Consider the following 18,978-nt stretch of genomic DNA (forward strand, 5'->3'; position numbering starts at 1 on the left):
TTTTCTGGAGCCAAAATCTATGGACCTCTTCTTCCATGAAGATGCCTCTGTGCATAGACACACAAAACTTTCCATGAAATTTCAGGGAGAGTTGCTGAAGGCCATCCATGGACGAGTCCAGGGGGCCAGGAGACCAGCTTTAGGGAGCTGCCATATGGATCTGGAGACAGAGCCAGGACCATTGCTGCACTAGCACGATCTTGAGTGGGTGCCTCCTCAAAGTCTCTGCCCTAAGCACTTCCTTTGCTTCACTCTAGTCTCAGTCCTGCTGAAGATGGAAGGTTATAGGTATGTCTGAAAGTAATAAGTAGCCAGTCACAGATGACATCTCATATTCCATCATAACCTGATTGACATCGTATCTAAAAGTTGGATGCCGGTACATTAAAACCTTCCCTCCAAGTCCCTGGTTATAAGGGTTAACATGGTCCCAGCAGCATTGAATGGAACATGTCTAAGGCCAATCTTGACACCATTTATTTCAGAAAACTTTCCTCTACAAGTCTGAAATGATCACAGGAAGCACACTCCCAGGTCCTCCCCACTCACATGTGTCCATGGCACAGACCTGGTGTCTTCTTTCTGGCTCTTTGAAGTACCTCTACCTAGAACTATATGTGCCAACTGCATCCTAACAGACAAGCTAACCCTTAACTTAGGGATTGTCACCAATTAACATTCCCAATAGTCAAGTCCTGGACCATTAGATAGCGCAAGTCTGACATAGAATCTGGGCACATCCCATTCATACTGATTTCCTCTTGTCACTCTCAATTTTCCTTCTTTTCCTTGTTTTAAAAGTAGGCACCTATAGTATTGTTTTGAATGTATGGACTGACTTCCCAACATCCTCCCAGATAGCCTCCTCTCTTGAACTTCTCAGTTTGAGAAACTAAATTGGCAAAAAAGTTACTTGTGACCTCCACCCTTTTGGCTTCCCCAATGAAGCGAACTCCTTGCCTTGGAACAGTTGTTTTAGGACTGTGGCTCCATGGCCAGACTAATAACTAAACTCCAAAAGCCAAACTACAGGTGCCTCCTCCAGCTTTCCCTGAGAAAATAAGAAGTCAAGTCTCCCCTGCTGAGCCTGCAGTAGTATCAGGAAATTGGGACCAGGAAAACGGGTCTCATATTTTCTTTCTGGTTTTTGAAACTTAGAAATTTGGGAGCCACAAAGGTGGAAAGCTGTATGGACCTGTTGCTCCTTGAGAATGGAAAAAGTGATGATGAAAGGGTTACTCCTCGTACACATTTTTTCCATTGATAATTTTACTTAAAGAGTCTATGTCATTTCCCTGGAAAACTGAGGAGGGGGAATATTTTCTTTTGAATATCTTCAAACATTTGCAAATGGTTACTCTGAACTCCCCAATGTACCATAAACAAGTGTAAACTGTAGAAATTTAGAAAATGTACAAATACAAACAGCTATCCCTCAAGCTCCTAGGCAAAGACAAAGAAGGGAGTATTCCATTTATAAATGGAATTCTTTGTGGATAGAATAGTTTGGAAAATGTTTGTACATTGCTTTCCTTATTATTTGGGGGGATTTTTTTCCAGCTTACAGAAGCTACAGAACTGGCATTTGGAGTCTCAAAAGTTGAAGATTAAAGGAAGTTTACAACCTTTTAAAATCTTCAACTAAACTTAATTAGTTCTGCATCTGGGGAAAACAGCTGCCCACTGAAATAATTTGTAATCATATCAACACACAAGAATGCATAAAGGCAGGTAACCAGGAAAAGAATAATTTCCAAATGGGGAAAAAACCCTGTAATTTACAAAGAACCAGCAAATAAGACTTCCCTGAAGACAACTGTAGCTGCCTGGGTTGCTAATTTCTAGATACTTTGGTCTGCTTTTGATCTATTTTAAATGATTTTTTAAAACAGTACTACAGATCGAGCACAGCGGCTCACGCCTGTAATCCCAGCACTTTGGGAGACCAAGGTGGGCAGGTCACTTGAGGTCAGGAGTTTGAGACCAGCCTAGCTAACATAGTGAAACCCCATCTCTACCAAAAATATAAAAAATCAGCTGGGCATGGTGGCACATGCCTGTAATCCCAGCTACTCAGGAGGCTGAGGCAGGAGAATTGCTTCAACCCAGGAGGCAGAGGTTGCAGTGAGCCTAGATCACACCACTGCACTCCAGCCTGGGCAACAGAGCAAGACTCCGTCTCAAAAAATAATAAATAAAATAAAATAAAAATAATAAAATAGTACTACCATATGAAAAAGGCAGACATAGGGAGAAGAACGAAGATGCTGACCGAAGTTGACAGATTATCCTATATAATATATAATGAGTATATATGAGAAATAATATATAATGAATCCCCAACAAGCACATGGAGAAATCACTCACCTGCACCTCACCCACTATATCTCAGCCTGAGTTTTGCTTTTGGTTTGTAATGCTTTCCACTTCAGCTTTTAACTTGTCACCAGTGTTCAGCATCAGGGCACAAAAGTCATACAGTCCTTTATTTAGTGGATACATTTCCAGTTTCCCCAACCATATGAATGGTCTGGGTTTCTGAAGGCATAGAAGAAAAACAGCACCACATGTGCACAAAAAAACAGGAAGGAGCCGGGTGTGGTGGCTCACGCCTGTAATCCCAGCACTTTGGGAGGCCGAGGTGGGTGGATCACTTGAGGTCAGGATTTGGAGACCAACCTGGCAACATGGCGAAACCCCATCTCTAATAAAAATACAAAGGTTAGCTGGGCATCATGGTGCGTGGCTACAGTCCCGGCTACTCAGGAGGCTGAGGCAGGAGAATCACTTGAACTTGGGCAGCAGAGGTTGCAGTGAGCCAAGGTCGCGCCACTCCACTCCAGCCTGGGCAACAGAGTGAGACTGTCTCAAAAAATAATAAATAAATAAACCAGGAAGGGCCAGCGAATGTGAGTGAGTTATGGTAGGTTGAGACTGTGCTGTGAGGTGACACAGAACTTCCGAGGGCAAGAGGAAATGCGATTTAGTGGAGGAGAGGTGGTTTTTCTCCCATCTTAAATCACTTGCCTTGTCACCCTTTCATAGCTGACAAAGCCTGAGTATTTCTGATTTTAAAGAAAAGCTGTAATTTCTTGGGGGACCCATCATTGAAAGAATTCGTCAGTCTCAAGAGGTAGTGGGCAATTTCATCACTACATCTTCTGAAATTGGCTGGAGCCAGGTTAATATTTTTAATGATTCTGGTCCACATACAAGACTGATTCTTTATTCAGAAACATATATCATCCAAATAGCCATCGTATATTTTATGTTTTTATGTTCTTTTGGTCTCATGCTACTCATACGTTAGTGTCACTATTCTTGACCTGGTCCCTTCTCACTCCAGTGATGGTATAATAGCAAAATCTCTCACCCTCCCATTCTTCTTTCAGCCTCACCTGAATAAGTGATATTAGAATGTGTTTAAACTGACAATTCCCAGTGCTTTCTGACTTTCTGAAGGCCGTCACTTTTTTTGTCACACACCTTCCCATTACTCACAGCTTTGTCAACCAGATTAAATTACTCTCGTGAAGAAATCAGGGGCATGTTCAATTGAGGTGACTGTGAGAAGGCTGAGGCCATCTGTCTTCAGGCAGTAGAACTTGTAGATGTAAAATCAAGAAGGAATGGTGAACTCATTTTTAGTATTCTTCCTCTACTGGCAAAGCCATCAGAGGAAAAGGAAACCTCAAACGATGGTGGCTGAGAAACCTTTCTTCCACAACCTACAAGTCTCCTTGCTCTGGTCTGTGCTTCCCAAGCAATCTCCTGGCTATGCTAGAGGCCCAACTTAGAAACCATGGACTGGACACACCACAGCAAGTGCTGTGTTCCACGTTTGTATTTCCCACTGTGGAGTAATGGGTTGATAATGTAGGCTTGTTGGTGCTGCAGAAACAAGAATTCAACTGTTTGAACACTTAGAGAAGTTAGGAGGTAGACTCAGTTTCTGTTTGTTTTTCTAAGAAACTTTCCCCTACGACACCTGAGAGTTGTTTTACCCACTGAGGTGGGTAAAACAATTTTAGTATGTAGAGTAATAAAGAAACTAATTAGCCTATTCTCTTACAGTGGTTTTTTAAAAAAATGCAGCTCTGGAGTCAGACAGCCTGGATTTGAATCTCAACTCTGCTAATTTGGTCAAATATTGGGCAAGTTACTTTAATGTCTCTGTCTTGGTTTCCTCATCAATAAAATGAAGACAATAATTGTCCTATGGATCCAGATCCAAATAAATACTACTGAAAAACACTTAGAAGACAGCCTGAATACAAATGTGAGCAATTATTCATCTTATGAGATCCACTCTCCTGGCCCCGCTTCCTTCCTCCTGGAGTTTGCACTCCCACCAGATGGGGGCACACCACCATATTTGCCTTTGTATCTCCCCAGTCCCTGGAAGGAGCAGTGTACAAGTTAGGTGCTTGATAAATGCTCATCTCTCCTCTTCCTCTCCATAAGAAGTTGATAAACTCAACTGAATTTTGGCCTGTTTGATACCCACTTGGATAGAGGGGAGAGCTTGGGCTGTGTCCAACAGGCCTGAGTTGAATACTGCTTCCCCATGTACCAGCTCTGTTTTGGGCACAGTCTCTAAGCTTCATCTACCTCCTTGGTGAGATACAGATGATGCCTACTCCACCAGGATTGGCAGGAGGAGCAAATGAGGCCACCTCTGCCTGTCACAGGCACACGTTAGTTCCCCTTTCCAATGCTGAACATTTTAACTCACTCTCAGCAGCTCACTTGGCATTAAGCAGGAGTCTATGAGGTCAGAGATGTGCAGTGTCACTCACTTTAGCAATGCCACCCTCTTCCCTATGGAAGCCTCCCATTACCTACAAAGGTGAGCAACTCATCAGCTGAGCCGCTGGGCCCCAAAAAGGGGAGAGAGCAAAGCTGGTCAGTGACGCTTGAGGCGTCAATGCTGCTTGGTGCCAAACTGCAGGAAGGAGACCCCATGAACAGGAAAGACACCCTGCCAGGCAAATAGGACTTAGTAGCCTGGGTTCAGTTGACATATGCATGTAAGAGTTAGGCTGCATTCTCACTTTACAAATGGAATCCCGTCCTTATCAAGAAAAGCTGGTGACATTCTGCCACTGAGCCAACCAACTCTATTTAGGAGGTGGCCCAGCTCATGGATTTACTAGACATTTCACTACTGCCCTGCAACCTCATGATCGCACATTTAGGTGTCCCAAGTTAATCTCTTCTTCCTCCCCCTATCCTTCTCTTCTCCAACAGGGTGATTTAGGGAGATGAGCATGATAATAAACGTGTAATTAAAGAGAGAGAGTATTTCATGACAGGTTCGAGACTGAGCTCTCCCCTCAAGTAAGTGACCTGGGGCTTGGCACTCACATGCTGTGACTCAGTTTCCTCGGCTGTAAAATGGGAATGATGCTACTGAACAACTCAGCATCAGAGCTGCTGGCTCAGAATGTTGATAGCGTGACCATACCGGGTGCAATATAAAACACACACGGTAAAATCATGACTATTATTACAACTCTCGCCTCTGCCTTGTCAGAAGTAAGGAGAGGTGCACTGGCTGGTGCGGAGGAGCGCCCGGCGGACATACAAACCTTTTACTTATTCTGATTTCTAATTCGGAGGCACCTCCTTTTGAGCGGCGGCTCCAGGTCCTCAGGCCCGGCGCTGAGCATGGGCGAGGAAATGATGCACGGCGCCATAGCAGCCTTCTCCGCGGGTTTTGGCACAGGCTGGATCACGCAGCCGGTCTTGGGCAGCATCCGCAGAGCATAGGCATGGTCCTCGTCCGCGGGGTTATTAAGGTTCGGGTCTGACTTGTCGCCCCCCGCCAGGGCCTCCTCGCCCATCAGTTTTTTGGCCGCCTCCCCGTCCAGGTGGCAGTTGGAAGCACAGTTGTTCTCCTTGACCGACTCTAGCTCGCTCACCACCGGCTCCTCAGGCGACAGCAGCTTCTTGGGGGGCGCGGGCGGCGGTGGCGGTGGCGGCTGCTCGGGAGGCGGCTCCGCGCTCTTAGCGCCCTCGGTGGTGGCGCTGCGCGTGCCGTTCACGATGACGTTGCAGGCCGCAGCCGCCTCGGGGCCCGCCGGGGCGCCCGGGCCCGGGTCGCCGGCGGCGGGCGGGCTGCAGTGGCCGTCCCTGCAGCCGCCGCAGGTCCTGCGCTCCGCGGCGCCCGGCTCGCGCTCCGCCTTGACGTGCGCGTGCAGCGCGCGGTGGATCACGTTGTGCAGCCGGGCCCGGTGGCCCACGGTCAGGTCGATGACGCCGTCCTGCGGGCCCTGCAGCACGCCTGGGAAGCCGAGCTGGCCGCCCGCGCCCGGGGGGCCCGCGGGGCTGCCGGCTCGCCGCGTCAGGTCCACCACCTCGCTCCGGCCGTGCTCGGCGGGCGTGGGTGCCAGGCTCAGGGCCTGGCCCGAGCAGCCAGGGGGTGAGTCCGCAGACTTGGACGAGCCCTGCTTGGAGTCCCGCGGGGACAGGGAGTGTCCGCCTGGCTTGCCGCCCGCCGCCGCGGAGTCGCCAGGGGCGCTCGGAATGAAGTTCTCCCCGTTGCTGGAGAACCCGTTGGGGGGCTTGGAGTCGTTGACGTGAGGGATAGGGATGGGGATGGGGATGGGCACCGGTAGGGGCACGATCACGGGGTATGGCACGAGCAGGGTCGGGGGCGGCACCAGCGGGGCGAGCGACGGCAACCCGAAATTCATCATCTGGGGCACCGGCATCGGACCATTTGGCATCATGCTCACCGGCGGGAAGGGAAGACTCGGCAGCGGGGCGCCCGGGGGCGGCGGGGGCAGCAGGCCTGGGGGGTTCCCGGGCATGGTGGGGGTGCTCGGGGGGTGGATGTGGGGCGATAGCATGGGCCGATGCATGGGGCTGGAAGTGGGGCCCAGGTTCCTGGGGCCTCCGGGCGGGGGCCCGATACCGGGAAGCATGGGGTTGGACAGGGGACTGTTGGGGTTGGAGGCATGGTGCGGAGGCCCGCGGATGAAGGGTGGGCGTATCTGCTGCATGATCTGCTGCTCCATGAAGATGGGCAGCGGCACTGGGCCGCGGTTGGTCATCACCATGGGAGGGCTGCGAGGCGGGACGCCAAGGGGAGGCCCGATGCTAGCAGGTGGCTGGACGGAGACAGGAGGGATATTTGGAGTCTCGCTGATGGGGATGGGCTTGGGCACTGGTGTGGGGATTTTAGTGACAGAGCAGTTGGCAGTGTCAGATGGAGAGACGGTGGTGGATGCCGACGGGCCAGGGCCCTGGCTTTGGCCAGCTGTAGCCACCGGGGAGGGGGCCTTCCTCCGAGCATCTGTTAGCGGGATATTCCAAGAGTCTGGAGTGAGCAGCTGCACCCCGGTGCCTTCTGCTTTATTTTCCATGGGAGGGTGTAATGTGCTGCATAGCCCAGCTGGAAGATTGGCCTGCGTCTCTTTGTAGAAAATGTCCATTTTGTATTGATTGAGACATTTTGCACTGCAGAACTGAAGCCTTCTTTCCCCGTCCCCAAAATCCAGGTATTCTTTTGTGTGTCTTATGTGCTTACACCAGTCACATACCTACAACACAGTAATAAAAAACCACAACAGGTAAGACAAGCAATTTACCTGGGTAGATGACGTTTCGTGTTTCACATAAACGTTCTTTTAGACTTTACCAGCACTTCTCAAACAGGCAGAACTGTTTCCTTCTAAAAGGTAAAATTCTGAAATGTTTGTAAAATGATGGGTTGGCTTTATAAATATGAGCCCTTCAGAATACCAATTATCACAACCTCCTATTCTTTCTTCTTAAAGAAATTGTGTTGTCCCCTTTAAACATGACTTAAAGACAGTTCTGAGAGAACGGAATATATATACCTGTCCAATGTACCTGCCCACACATTTTCACTTGTCAGAAAGGCTCATTGTAAATGCAAACCTAAAGAGTTTTGGAGGGAAATGTTCTCCAGAAAGTTCAATGGGCTTGAAATATTACCCCTTACAATTCTCCTCATGTGAAGTCACTTTACACTGTTGACTATGTTTGATAATGCAGTTGGAAAGGGTGTACTGTGTTAACCAATAACACAAAGCGCTGAACATCATTATGTCTGGCTTCCAAGGAGAAACTTGGAATTAATCATGAAGTCTGTGTGAGGTTTAGCTATTCCCAACCTGTGATGTTGCAGCAAGCTAGAATTATTTTTTGAGCTGTTTGCCCACTCTCTCTCAGTAGTCAGAATTTTTGGTGACATTTCTTGGCAGGCAGTCTTATTTAACAACTTTTCAAACACCAGAGAACATTTTCCAAAAGTTGTTATGGCTTTTTCCCCCCTTCAGATCTACTCCTGGCAAAAGAAAGACATCACCAAATTTATTTTAAAGTTGGGCTGCAGAACTAATTAAAGGCTGAGAGCTTCTCCCAATTGGAAATCACTAGACATCAAAGTTCAAAAAATACTCATTCTCAGCTTCAGAACCCATTACTTTGGAGAAATTATTGTGATTTCATTAACACATTAATTTTGCAACACCATCAGCTCTCACAGATGGTGAAGACATGATCTACAATTCAAATATGACTCTTGTTTGCACAAATGTCTTTCCTTCATATGGCATTTTAAACAAGAATTAATATGAGTAATCTTGCCATAGCTATAAACAGATAAACAGATGTCAAAATTTTCAATAGTTCTTTCAGTGCCTTACTTTTTTTTGACAGAGTTTTACACACACAATCTTTTTTCTTTTTTTCCTTTTTTTTTTTTTTTTTGGCCATTTTCTCAGCACTCAAGCCATATATAGTAGCAAAGAAAGAATTGTGGAACAGTGCAATAGTGAGTCTATTGAATTTGAGTTTCTCCCCCAATAAAGCACTATTTCCAATATTGTTCTAAATGAGACCCTGTTTTTGTTGAAGAGGCTGTCTGTTGTTCTGTTGTTGGTGCCTGTTGGTTTTTTAAAAAAACTATCATAAACTGATATAATTAAAAGATGACAAATTTTAATAATGATTGGTCACATAAACAATGCAAAAACAACATATGCTGGGCATTTGATTACTCATCTCATTTAACTCTCAGCTTTCCTTGATTGTAAACAGTGGTGGCATGCTGGTATGTGATCATGGGCGAACACGCACGTGGCAGATGTGGGTCTGTATGTGTAAATCCACTCTTTTCCTTCTCACTTTTTTCCCACTGATATTTGCAGGTAATAAACTTGATGGTGTGAGACTGAATAAGATACTTATTGGCACACATTCGTGTTTTGTTTAGTCTCATCAAATTGCCCTTTCAAACTACTTCTTGCAAAAAATTGGAGAGTGAGGAAACTGCTGAGTTACCTTTGATGATTAATTAGAAAGGCATTCTTTCAATTTAGCTATCAAAACTGTTGCAATTATTAAAGTGGTAAAAAAAAAAATCAATGCTAATATACTCCTGTGTTTCACTATAGTGTTTCATGTTACTCCTGAATTAAGGGAAGTTTTTATCATAATTGAGATGCCCAGTTTACAAAAAAGTGCAGAATTGTCTCTGATGAGAAGAGACCCACAGAATCCATCAGACCCTCAAATTTTTCATATAAAGGTTAAGTAAACAAGTATTAGAAACATGATGCATGTAAGTTATTGTTTTATAAACCTGATCATTTTTTTTTTTTTTTTTTGAGACGGAGTCTCGATCTGTCGCCCAGGCTGGAGTGCAGTGGCGCGCTCTCGGCTCACTGCAGGCTCCGCCTCCCGGGTTCACGCCATTCTCCTGCCTCAGCCTCCCAAGTAGCTGGGACTACAGGCGCCCGCCATCTCGCCCGGCTAATTTTTGTATTTTTTAGTAGAGACGGGGTTTCACCGTGTTAGCCAGGATGGTCTCGATCTCCTGACCTCGTGATCCACCCGTCTCGGCCTCCCAAAGTGCTGGGATTACAGGCTTGAGCCACCGCGCCCGGCCAAACCTGATCATTTAAATAAAATTAATGTATAATGATGTGGCACTTAAATTCCACTATGAAATAAAACCACCTGCTTATGTTTCAATATTAGGCATCCATAGAAAGCCTGAAGTGCAAATTTACAAGCTTGAAGTGAAGGATCAAAAATAGCTTCTTTAATCATTGACTAAAAAAAATTATCAATGAATTAAACTAATTAAAATAATATACCCATTTTCTGGCATATTTTTTTGGATCTAATTTTTTAGCCATAAGGGAGAAGAGTTTTCTGAAATCCTTAATTGGTTTTTAAATTGCCAGATTGAATTATTTGCCTCCAAAGGATTCCTGTTTCCTCAAGCCAAATAAATATTTTCAAATGGAGTAAAAAATAATAATAATCTAAATATAATTTATATGTTCTCCCTTCCCTTCCTTCACTTTCAGTAATCCATTGATGAATAAGGAATGCTCATAGATCAATCCCAGTTGTCAAATGAGAATTCTCCACCATATCTCATCTATTTTGACATAAAAAGAATTACAGACATCAACGTTAGAAGCAAAATCCTATTTCATCAAACTTTCCCATTAAAGCAAAGGCCTACAGTTAGCTGCTTGATTTTCGGCAGCATCCCTAAGTGTGACAGTTCCTGACTATCTTGTTTTGGGTAACGTGAGAGAGAGAGAGAGAGACAGAGAAACAGAGAGAGAGAGAGAGAGAGAGAGAGAGAGAGTGTCCTTGCCTTATTAAATTTCAATTCAGAATACTGATCTAAAATACTGATCTAAAAATACAGAAAAGCAATCTTTCTGATGAAGCAAAAAATTATTAGAGGAAAAAACTGTCACTTAAGAAATAATGAATCAAGTCTGTCTTACAGGACTCATCATTTAAGATGAGGTCAATGAATTTATGGCACAAATGGCTATATCATGTGAGGCAATAAAACATGGTACTATCATTCATTCTACATCTAACTAATGACACACTTCTAGTAATTAAAGATTTCATCATAAGAGCCTGAACTGATTACATAAGATGTGGTAGTTAGATGAAAATATATACTATATCCCTCTCTCTTTAATAAAATAACATTTGCATATCCAGGAAACACAGCATGTGTCTCAAACTCTGGTTTTCTGAATTGTGGGGTGGTGGGTTATTCTTCCCTTCTTTCATTGACAGCTTTACATTTTATTTCACTTTTTAACTTTTTGAGGAATCATTTTTTCCTCATTATGCTAAGAAGTACCAAAATTCCTTCAGATATTTTAAAAGATAAAGATTAAGAAGTGCAGGGATTTACGCACTGAGCTCTGGAATGATTTCCCCCTAATTTCACCCCGGCTTTGTTTCTGTTGGAATCTGGCCTCTTTGGTTCCACTTCTCTCACTAACAGGTCCCAGACTGGACAGAGGCTGAAGCTGTTTAACGATGCCAATCTGGGGACCCAACAATCAGCAAATGCAATGCCATTGAGCAAGACAGCTGAAATGCTTCGTATCACAAATACATAATGTATCACCAGGAAGACAAAAAGATCACAAAGGAGATAAACAAATGCGTATTCCATTCAACCCTATAACAGCAGTTCTCAAAAAGATTAAATTTACCTTCCTGGGATGTGTCCAATTCTAAACAACAGAATGAACATTTCCTTTAGTCCATTTAGAGTATTTATATTTGGGTGGCTGACTGCCAGGGTAGTACTTTTAAGCTCAGTGGCCTGATGGATTCACTCCTTTCCTGTGAAATAAATGTGTGGCAACCTACACCGCTCAACTGCTCCAAAGACACTGCCTCAGCAGATATCACTTGCTCCTGATATAAGAAAGCCGAAAGGCAGGACTTGTGGTTCTTATAACTCTTTCCATCTTGTATTTCCCCGGAAAGAGAGAAAGCTATTCACGTTGGCAACTGAGCCTTTATTTTTATATAAACGTCAAAGTCAAGGCCAAAGTATGCCATAAGGTTACCCACATGGGCACAATATACAGGTTCTTCTGGGCTTAAGAGAAAACTCAGGCAACTGGGGGAGGGGGACAGGGTTCGTAATTAACACATTAATCAGCTGTTAGCTGTGGGAGTAAAGTTCAGCCTTTAATGGAATCCACCACTGCCTTCTGAGTGGTAATCTGGCATCAGGCAATATTTAATTAAGAAACCCTTTTGCTGAAATCTTTAGGCAAAGATGTTTGTAGCAACAGAACAGTTAAAAAAGAAAAAAAAAGATATTAGCACCTCTGTGAATGCCATCAACAATTTGAAAAATAAAACAAAAAAATCTTCACGTGCTTTCCACTTCATCTGACTGTCTACTAATATATCTCCTACGTAACAGCCCAGAAGTTATAGCTCCTTAAGCAAAACTCTAGCTTACCATAACAGGGAGGTTCTCTGGGCCTTGGCATGTTGACTGTGGCACTGATCTTGTAGTCTAGGCCAGCTCAAAAATCATGAGCTCATTCAAGTGAAGCAAAGGAGGATGGAGGCCGGGCGCGGTGGCTCACGCCTGTAATCCCAGCACTTTGGGAGGCCGAGGTAGGCGGATCACGAGGTCAGAAGATCAAGACCATCCTGGCTAACATGGTGAAACCCCATCTCTACTAAAAATACAAAAAATTAGCCGGGCGTGGCGGCGGGCGCCTGTAGTCCCAGCTGCTCAGGAGGCTAAGGCAGGAGAATGGCGTGAACCCGGGAGGCGGAGCTTGCAGTGAGCCTAGATCGCACCACTGCACTCCAGCCTGGGTGACAGTGAGACTCCGTCTCAGGAAAAAAAAAAAGGAGGATGGAAGGACGTGGGCAGGGGTGCTCAGTGTTTTGAAGGCTTTGGGGTCTGCTCTGCCTATGGACAGTCACCTCACAGCATGAGCTGAGGGCCTCAGACTGACCCACCTCAGCACTTGCTCCCAGCCCTACCCTGGAGTGCCGTCGTTCCAGCATCAACTGTTCCTTTGGGTCTAGGCACTGCCACCAGCAGGGCCCTAGTTCAGTGTCCCTGAGTGGCAAAAGAGGCTATGGAAATCACATGGGATTTAGAATCAAAAGATGTTGGCATGAATCTGGGCTTCATTCCTTATTAGCAGTGCAACCTTATGAAAATCTCAGCCTCAGTTTCTTTATCTGTAAAATGGAGCTAATGATTGTTTGCTAGGCATATCACTAAGCTTGTTACAGAGTGTATATTTTCAATCCTCAGCCTGTCCCACATGTTTTACATGTGTTTTATGGGGAGGATGCTTCTATGGCTGCATGAAGAGGGAAAGGGAGATTTTCATCCACTGCCTTCCTATGAGCCTGTGAGATAAAACGGCATGTTTCTCTCTGCTCATGCTACACCTCACAGATACCAGCCCCTACTTTGCTCCCTAGGAGGCTCTGTCCCAGGGCTAACAGAGGAGCTGTCTGTAGGGACAAGGAACCAGCCCACAATTCTATGTGCATCCCAGCTGCCCACCATCCTGAAAAGCCTCTATTCAACTCCTGCTGAGCCCTCTTCTTTTTCCAAGGCCAGTCATTTTCTAATTCAGGCAAAAGCTTGATAAAGCGACATGGCTGCTTAGAAATGAGCGTTAGAACCATTAAAATGAATCATTCCTCTTCAGCTCAACTGCTGTTTGAATAGTGGAAGCCATAAACTGTGCTATGCATATTTTATTAAAAAACAGAGCTGATGGACGATCTGCTTGACTCATTACATGGCAGAACTATCTTCCAAAGGAAAGGCCAGAAGCCACAGTATCAGATACCTTTTAAGACTGGATGACCCCATCCTGCCATGATAGAATGTTCACTTGAGGGAAGAGCCCTCACAAAGTGGGGAAGGGCACACCAACTAAGCTCACCATTCCAAGTTTTTCTTGCAGAGCTGGATTTGAGTGAAGGAAGGAAAAAGATGACCTAGTCATAGACATGCAAAGCCATATGGAATTGAGAGAGGAATTTAAAGTAGAAACAGCAAGGGCTCTTATACAATAAAAACAAATGCATGAAGAAGTTCATTTTCAAAATAAGAAACTTTCTGCAGGTTTAGATTCCAACATGCTGGTGTTTGCTACATAGTTCTTTTTATTTGGGTTTATTTTTTGTTTGTTTGTTTCTTTTGCTTTGTATTTTATTCATTCTCGTTCTCTAGCTTGCTCTAGCCCTCTCTCTCTTAAATAAGATTTGGAGCCCAAGGAGAGGCTAAAGCACATCTTTGTTAGAAGTGAAAAATCTCATTAGAAAACAGACCTGGGCTCATTATAAAACAGACGCGGTGGCTCAAGCCTGTAATCCCAGCACTTTGGGAGGCTGAGATGGGCGGATCACGAGGTCAGGAGATCGAGACCATCCTGGCTAACACGGTGAAACCCCGTCTCTACTAAAAGCTACTCCGGAGGCTGAGGCAGGAGAATGGCGTAAACCCGGGAGGTGGAGCTTGCAGTGAGCTGAGATCCGGCCACTGCACTCCAGCCTGGGTGACAGAGCAAGACTCTATCTAAGAAAAAAAAAAAAAAAAAAAAAGAAAGAAAACAGACCTGTAGGAACTTTATATCATGACTCAAGTTCTACTTATCTTATAAATTTTAAGCTGGGTTCTAGAAATCTTGACCCAGGTCACAGGAGCAGATCATTCCTTCTCTTTCTCATGTGCCATGAGCTCTAGCAGAGATGGGCTTGGTTTTCAGGATCTCAATGAGCTTTACCAAGTGGCTTATTACGGACCCAAGTCTCTGATTCTCCTGCCAATGCAAGAGATGGAATCCTGGCCTGTATTCAGTGACTGCAGGCCCACCCTGACAGCCAAACACATGATTCAGAAGATGATTTTTCTCTTTGCACTGATGTTTTAGGTTGCTTAAGAGTATTAATATACCATGATAAAATTCTCTGCTTCATTTAAGCTGGATGAATGCATCTTACACCTTCACAATACAAGTCATCCAGATGGAAACTAAAAAATTCAATCATACATCAAAAAACCTGATCTGCCTGGTACCAAATGCCTGCCTCTTTGTTTTCCAGTTATTTGGTCCTGAGAGGGCACAGAAATCACCTAAAAATCTCAAAGCAGTGAAATGAAGCCCTGAAAGGAACCTTGGTGATCATCTTGTCCTCTCCTCCAACCTCCAGCTCCTGGTGGAGCCAGGCATTTAATCCCTCCGAGTCTCAGGTGCTCAGCTGGAAAAGGAGATCATCCACAGTGACAACCTTGCCCAGGAAACATGTGAGAAAGAAAGGAAACTGGGAGGGGACTACAGACATGGAAAATGTGCCTCCTAAGAAGGAAGCAACGTCCTAGCCCATCTCCCATTGCCAGGCCATCCCATGCCCATTTTATCAGCTCCAGGTATTATAACTACTCTCTGCCCTGAAAAATTTGCCATCACATAATCCACTTTACTCACTGAAAAGTGAACATTTATTCAGAAAATCATTTATCATGGGTGAGGTATTGTGCTAGGAACCTGGGACATGAGTAAAATGCAGCTCCTGCCCTCATACGAGGTAGAATCTGCCCCAAGAAACTGGAGGCGCAAGTTTTTGTTTTGTTTTCATTCAAGCATCTCTGCTTCAAACTGAAGCTTAAGAGAAAACCGATCTTCTATTTGTAACACTTTTATTCATTCTGAAATAAATACTGCGCTGCGCTCCAGAAGACAATGGGCTGTGCAACAGGGCAGGAGAGACTTAGTACACCTGCCCTTGTGGAGTTCAAAATCTGTCTATTAACAATCAGTGGAAAAATTAGCACACACTCTCCTCTATCAACAGATTTGTTCTAAAGGTTAAAATGCAACTAACAGTTTTTGGCAAAAAATTATCCTTAATATCTGCTATCTCACTGTCAAATTTCCCTTTGTTCTTCTAACCCAATACTGTGACTCCTCTTTTTTTAAAATGTATTATCTGAATCTTTTTTCAGATGTGTATTTACCTTGCTTACTGTAACTTTTTGTTTTTCAAGTATATATTTGTCTCTCTTTTGTGTCATTTATTGTTTTTCTTCCTGTTTTCTAATGAATATTTGAATATTTGAAGTTTCATTATTTGTGACTATAAAAGTTTAAGAAAAGTTGCAGGGAAGGACTTTGGGTTGTACTTGTGTATAAGAGAAACCCATCAAACTAATGTGTTAAAAAGTGAAGTGTGCTAGTTGCCCAGCTTCTGTCTGTGGTCACACACCTCATTTCTTCCTTCCTGCAAACCTTTTTTAGAAAATGGCAAAAATCATATTCTAAAATATGTGGTTATAGTTCCACAACACAACTAATCAGACATCAGTAAGAGGATTTTTTGGAAGGACTGCTGTTACTATCAGTGGTATCTGAAGCAGTCCCCCTGACCCCCACCCAGGGACTCTGAATCTGCCTTCCAGCCTCCTCATTCCCTGGGCTGTATCTCGCCCCGGTGATGGGTGGTACCCCTGAAACACCACAGGGCCAAGCTTACGTTGTGTGCAGGTGGCCTAGGTCAAGGGCACTGCTGGGCAGAACTAATGGCACCTCTGATAATCCCTCATTGTGTCCACTACCTTAGTCCACTCTCTGGCTGCTTTTCAAAAGTCCACAGCTGCTCCTACTGACATCTCATCCACTCACCAACTACATATTGATTGCTTGGGCTCTGCCAGGCACCTGGCTATGGGCTTTACTTGCATTGCTTCATTCAGTTCTCTTCTGACAGTCTCTTGCACATTTTCTGCACCCTGGGCCACAGCCTGAACCTACCAGTAGGCACTCTAGGTTGCCCAACTCAGACCCTGGTGTCCATTTCTGCCCAGTCCTCAAATATCTCCAGGACACTCTAATGAAAGTCATGGCTTTTATTATTGTGACTACTGCAAGCCCCAATTTGATGTAATACTAATAAATTATACACTAGTAACAATAGGTAGCATTATTTAAGCTCTAGTACCCATGCTGAGCATGCTACATGAATTGCCTCACTGAATCTCCACAAATACCTTATCATATAGATAAGTGGGGGTTAGAAAGGTTAAATAACTTGCTCAAGATTACCTATGCAGATAAGAAATGGCAGATCCAGATTCTAAGTTAAATCTGTCTGGCTTCAAAACTCATACTGCTCCACTATCTCAAGGGTTTTTTGCATTTTACTACAAATTACAGGATTAAGATAGGTGACTAATATTTGATAATAACTTTCTGTTTTGAAATTCCAGAATCACTGATATTTAGAACTCTAAGGAACTTCACAGGTCAAACCCAACCTATCTCCCACAGCAAGCTTAGGTTTCCTTCTACACATAGGTCATTTTCCAGGTGGCATCCATACTTCCTGTGACAGAGACAAACATTCATATCCATCTACACAGCCAAAAGAGTGATTCATAACACAGCGATCTTTCTCCTTTGCACCAATTTTCCCGGTGGCTTGCTAAAGAGGATTGCAATATAACTGCAGGTCTCTATGCAATATAGTTGAGGCAGTCTATTTTGTTGTCAAGCAGCATTGATTACTAGAAAGTTTAACCACTCCACCTCCCTGTCACTTCTACCTACTGTTTGCCAGGGTCTCCCAACACAGATCAACTCCTCTTCCAAATCTCAATCTTTGAAAAAAGTAAAAGGAGTCATCATATTTGCTCCAGATTGTTATTTTTAAACATCCCCAGTTCCAGCATCCAGTTCCCAGGGCACAAGTTCCCAGGGCCCTTCTATGCTATCTGTCCTCCTAGGGACATGATAGTGAGACCAGCTGCCATTGACCCAGGAATATACTTCACCTTGTTAATGCCCCTCTTAAAGGGCGGAGCCCAGAATGGAATGCAGTAGCCTGACTAGCATAGAGTCCAGTGGAATTCTCCCTCCCTCATGTAAAACACTATGCCTCTGCTAATGCCACCCAAGAATGCATGTGCTTTTCAGCAGTCGTGTCCCACTGTTAGGTCTTCGCTTTTTATATGTATTTTTTTATTCTTTACTCTGTGCATATGCTTACCCAAGGTCATTGCTTTTTAAAAACAAACATTTATTGACTATTCGTTATATTCCAAGCTTGAGCCTTTCACTTCTCTCTCTTATTTCTGGCAACAAACTTGTAAAGGAGCTACTGTTTTCCCCATTTTACTTAAAGATGAGAAAGCAAAGATTCAGAGTTGATGTGGTTTCCCTAAACCCTCTCAGCCTACAAATAGTGGAGCCAGGATTCAGATCCAGAACTTTGAGCCCATCCTCTTTTCACTCTACTATGCTGCCTACTTCATTCTGAGTTTCTGGTCAGCCGAAACCTTTTTCTTCTAAGTGCTCATCAACTATTTCTTTAATAATATATTCAAGGTATTTTGAGGGTAAGCCATCAAACTACTCATCTAGAGCTTCAGAAATCAGAAACCCTTTTCCAATTTTAAAACTTTGGTCAACATTTGTCTGTTTTGGTATTTTTTACAGAGCAAAGATTAACCAAACGTAGATATCAAATCATCTACCAATTTCCTTTTGTGAGCTGGAAGACCTAGTTTGCTTAGCACAGCAGGTGTTCTCTGCCTCTCTCTCTCTCTCACCCTGACTTGGGATTGGTCTCCTTCTTTATGGTATTCCCTACTCTTTGCAGTGTAGAGAACACTCTCTTTATGGAGACAACGGAAACCAAATAAAATTTGCCGACCCCTGCCTTCTCATCCTCTTTTGTTAAATATCACACGACTTGCTCTAAACACTGATCTATCCACTTTTACTTCTTTTTCCTTCTATGAACATAGTGTTACTAGCTCCTTTTATTAACTTGGGCATTTCCCCAAGGGTTCAGCTCCTTTTGCAGCCCAGCCTTCCTGATATAACTTCATTTTCAGAACTTTACACAAAGCCTCAAATAACTCCCCAAACTGCACTGAGCCTCTGATTGTGAGACCAAATCCACCTTTCCTTGGCACTTCAAAAAAAATCTGCTTTTCTAAACTCCAGGGAATGTGGCTGATCATATCCAGCATTCTTCCCCTCTGCTATCACATATTCCAAGATAGTGCCACTTCCCCACTCCAGCCACATTCCAAGTAGCTCTCCCCTAGATTAATCAGATGGTAGTCAAAGTAGGATTCCCTTCACTGCTCCTCTACCTTCTCAGAAC

At 44.2% G+C, this 18,978-nt stretch overlaps 1 protein-coding gene across 2 annotated transcripts in view; it reads right to left on the minus strand.

Annotated features, from left to right (window-relative positions):
- The window catches only part of SOBP (sine oculis binding protein homolog), a 172,795-nt gene that overhangs the window by 18,117 nt on the left and 135,700 nt on the right, over positions 1-18,978 (minus strand). For both annotated transcript variants that reach the window (XM_023205948.2, XM_023205947.3), the window contains one exon: positions 5,592-7,547. In XM_023205948.2, the coding sequence (XP_023061716.1) occupies positions 5,595-7,547 (1,953 nt within the window). In that variant the 3' untranslated portion in view covers positions 5,592-5,594. The remainder of the gene's footprint in view (positions 1-5,591; positions 7,548-18,978) is intronic.

Source organism: Piliocolobus tephrosceles, chromosome 5, assembly GCF_002776525.5.
Source record: "Piliocolobus tephrosceles isolate RC106 chromosome 5, ASM277652v3, whole genome shotgun sequence".
NCBI lineage: Eukaryota > Metazoa > Chordata > Mammalia > Primates > Cercopithecidae > Piliocolobus > Piliocolobus tephrosceles.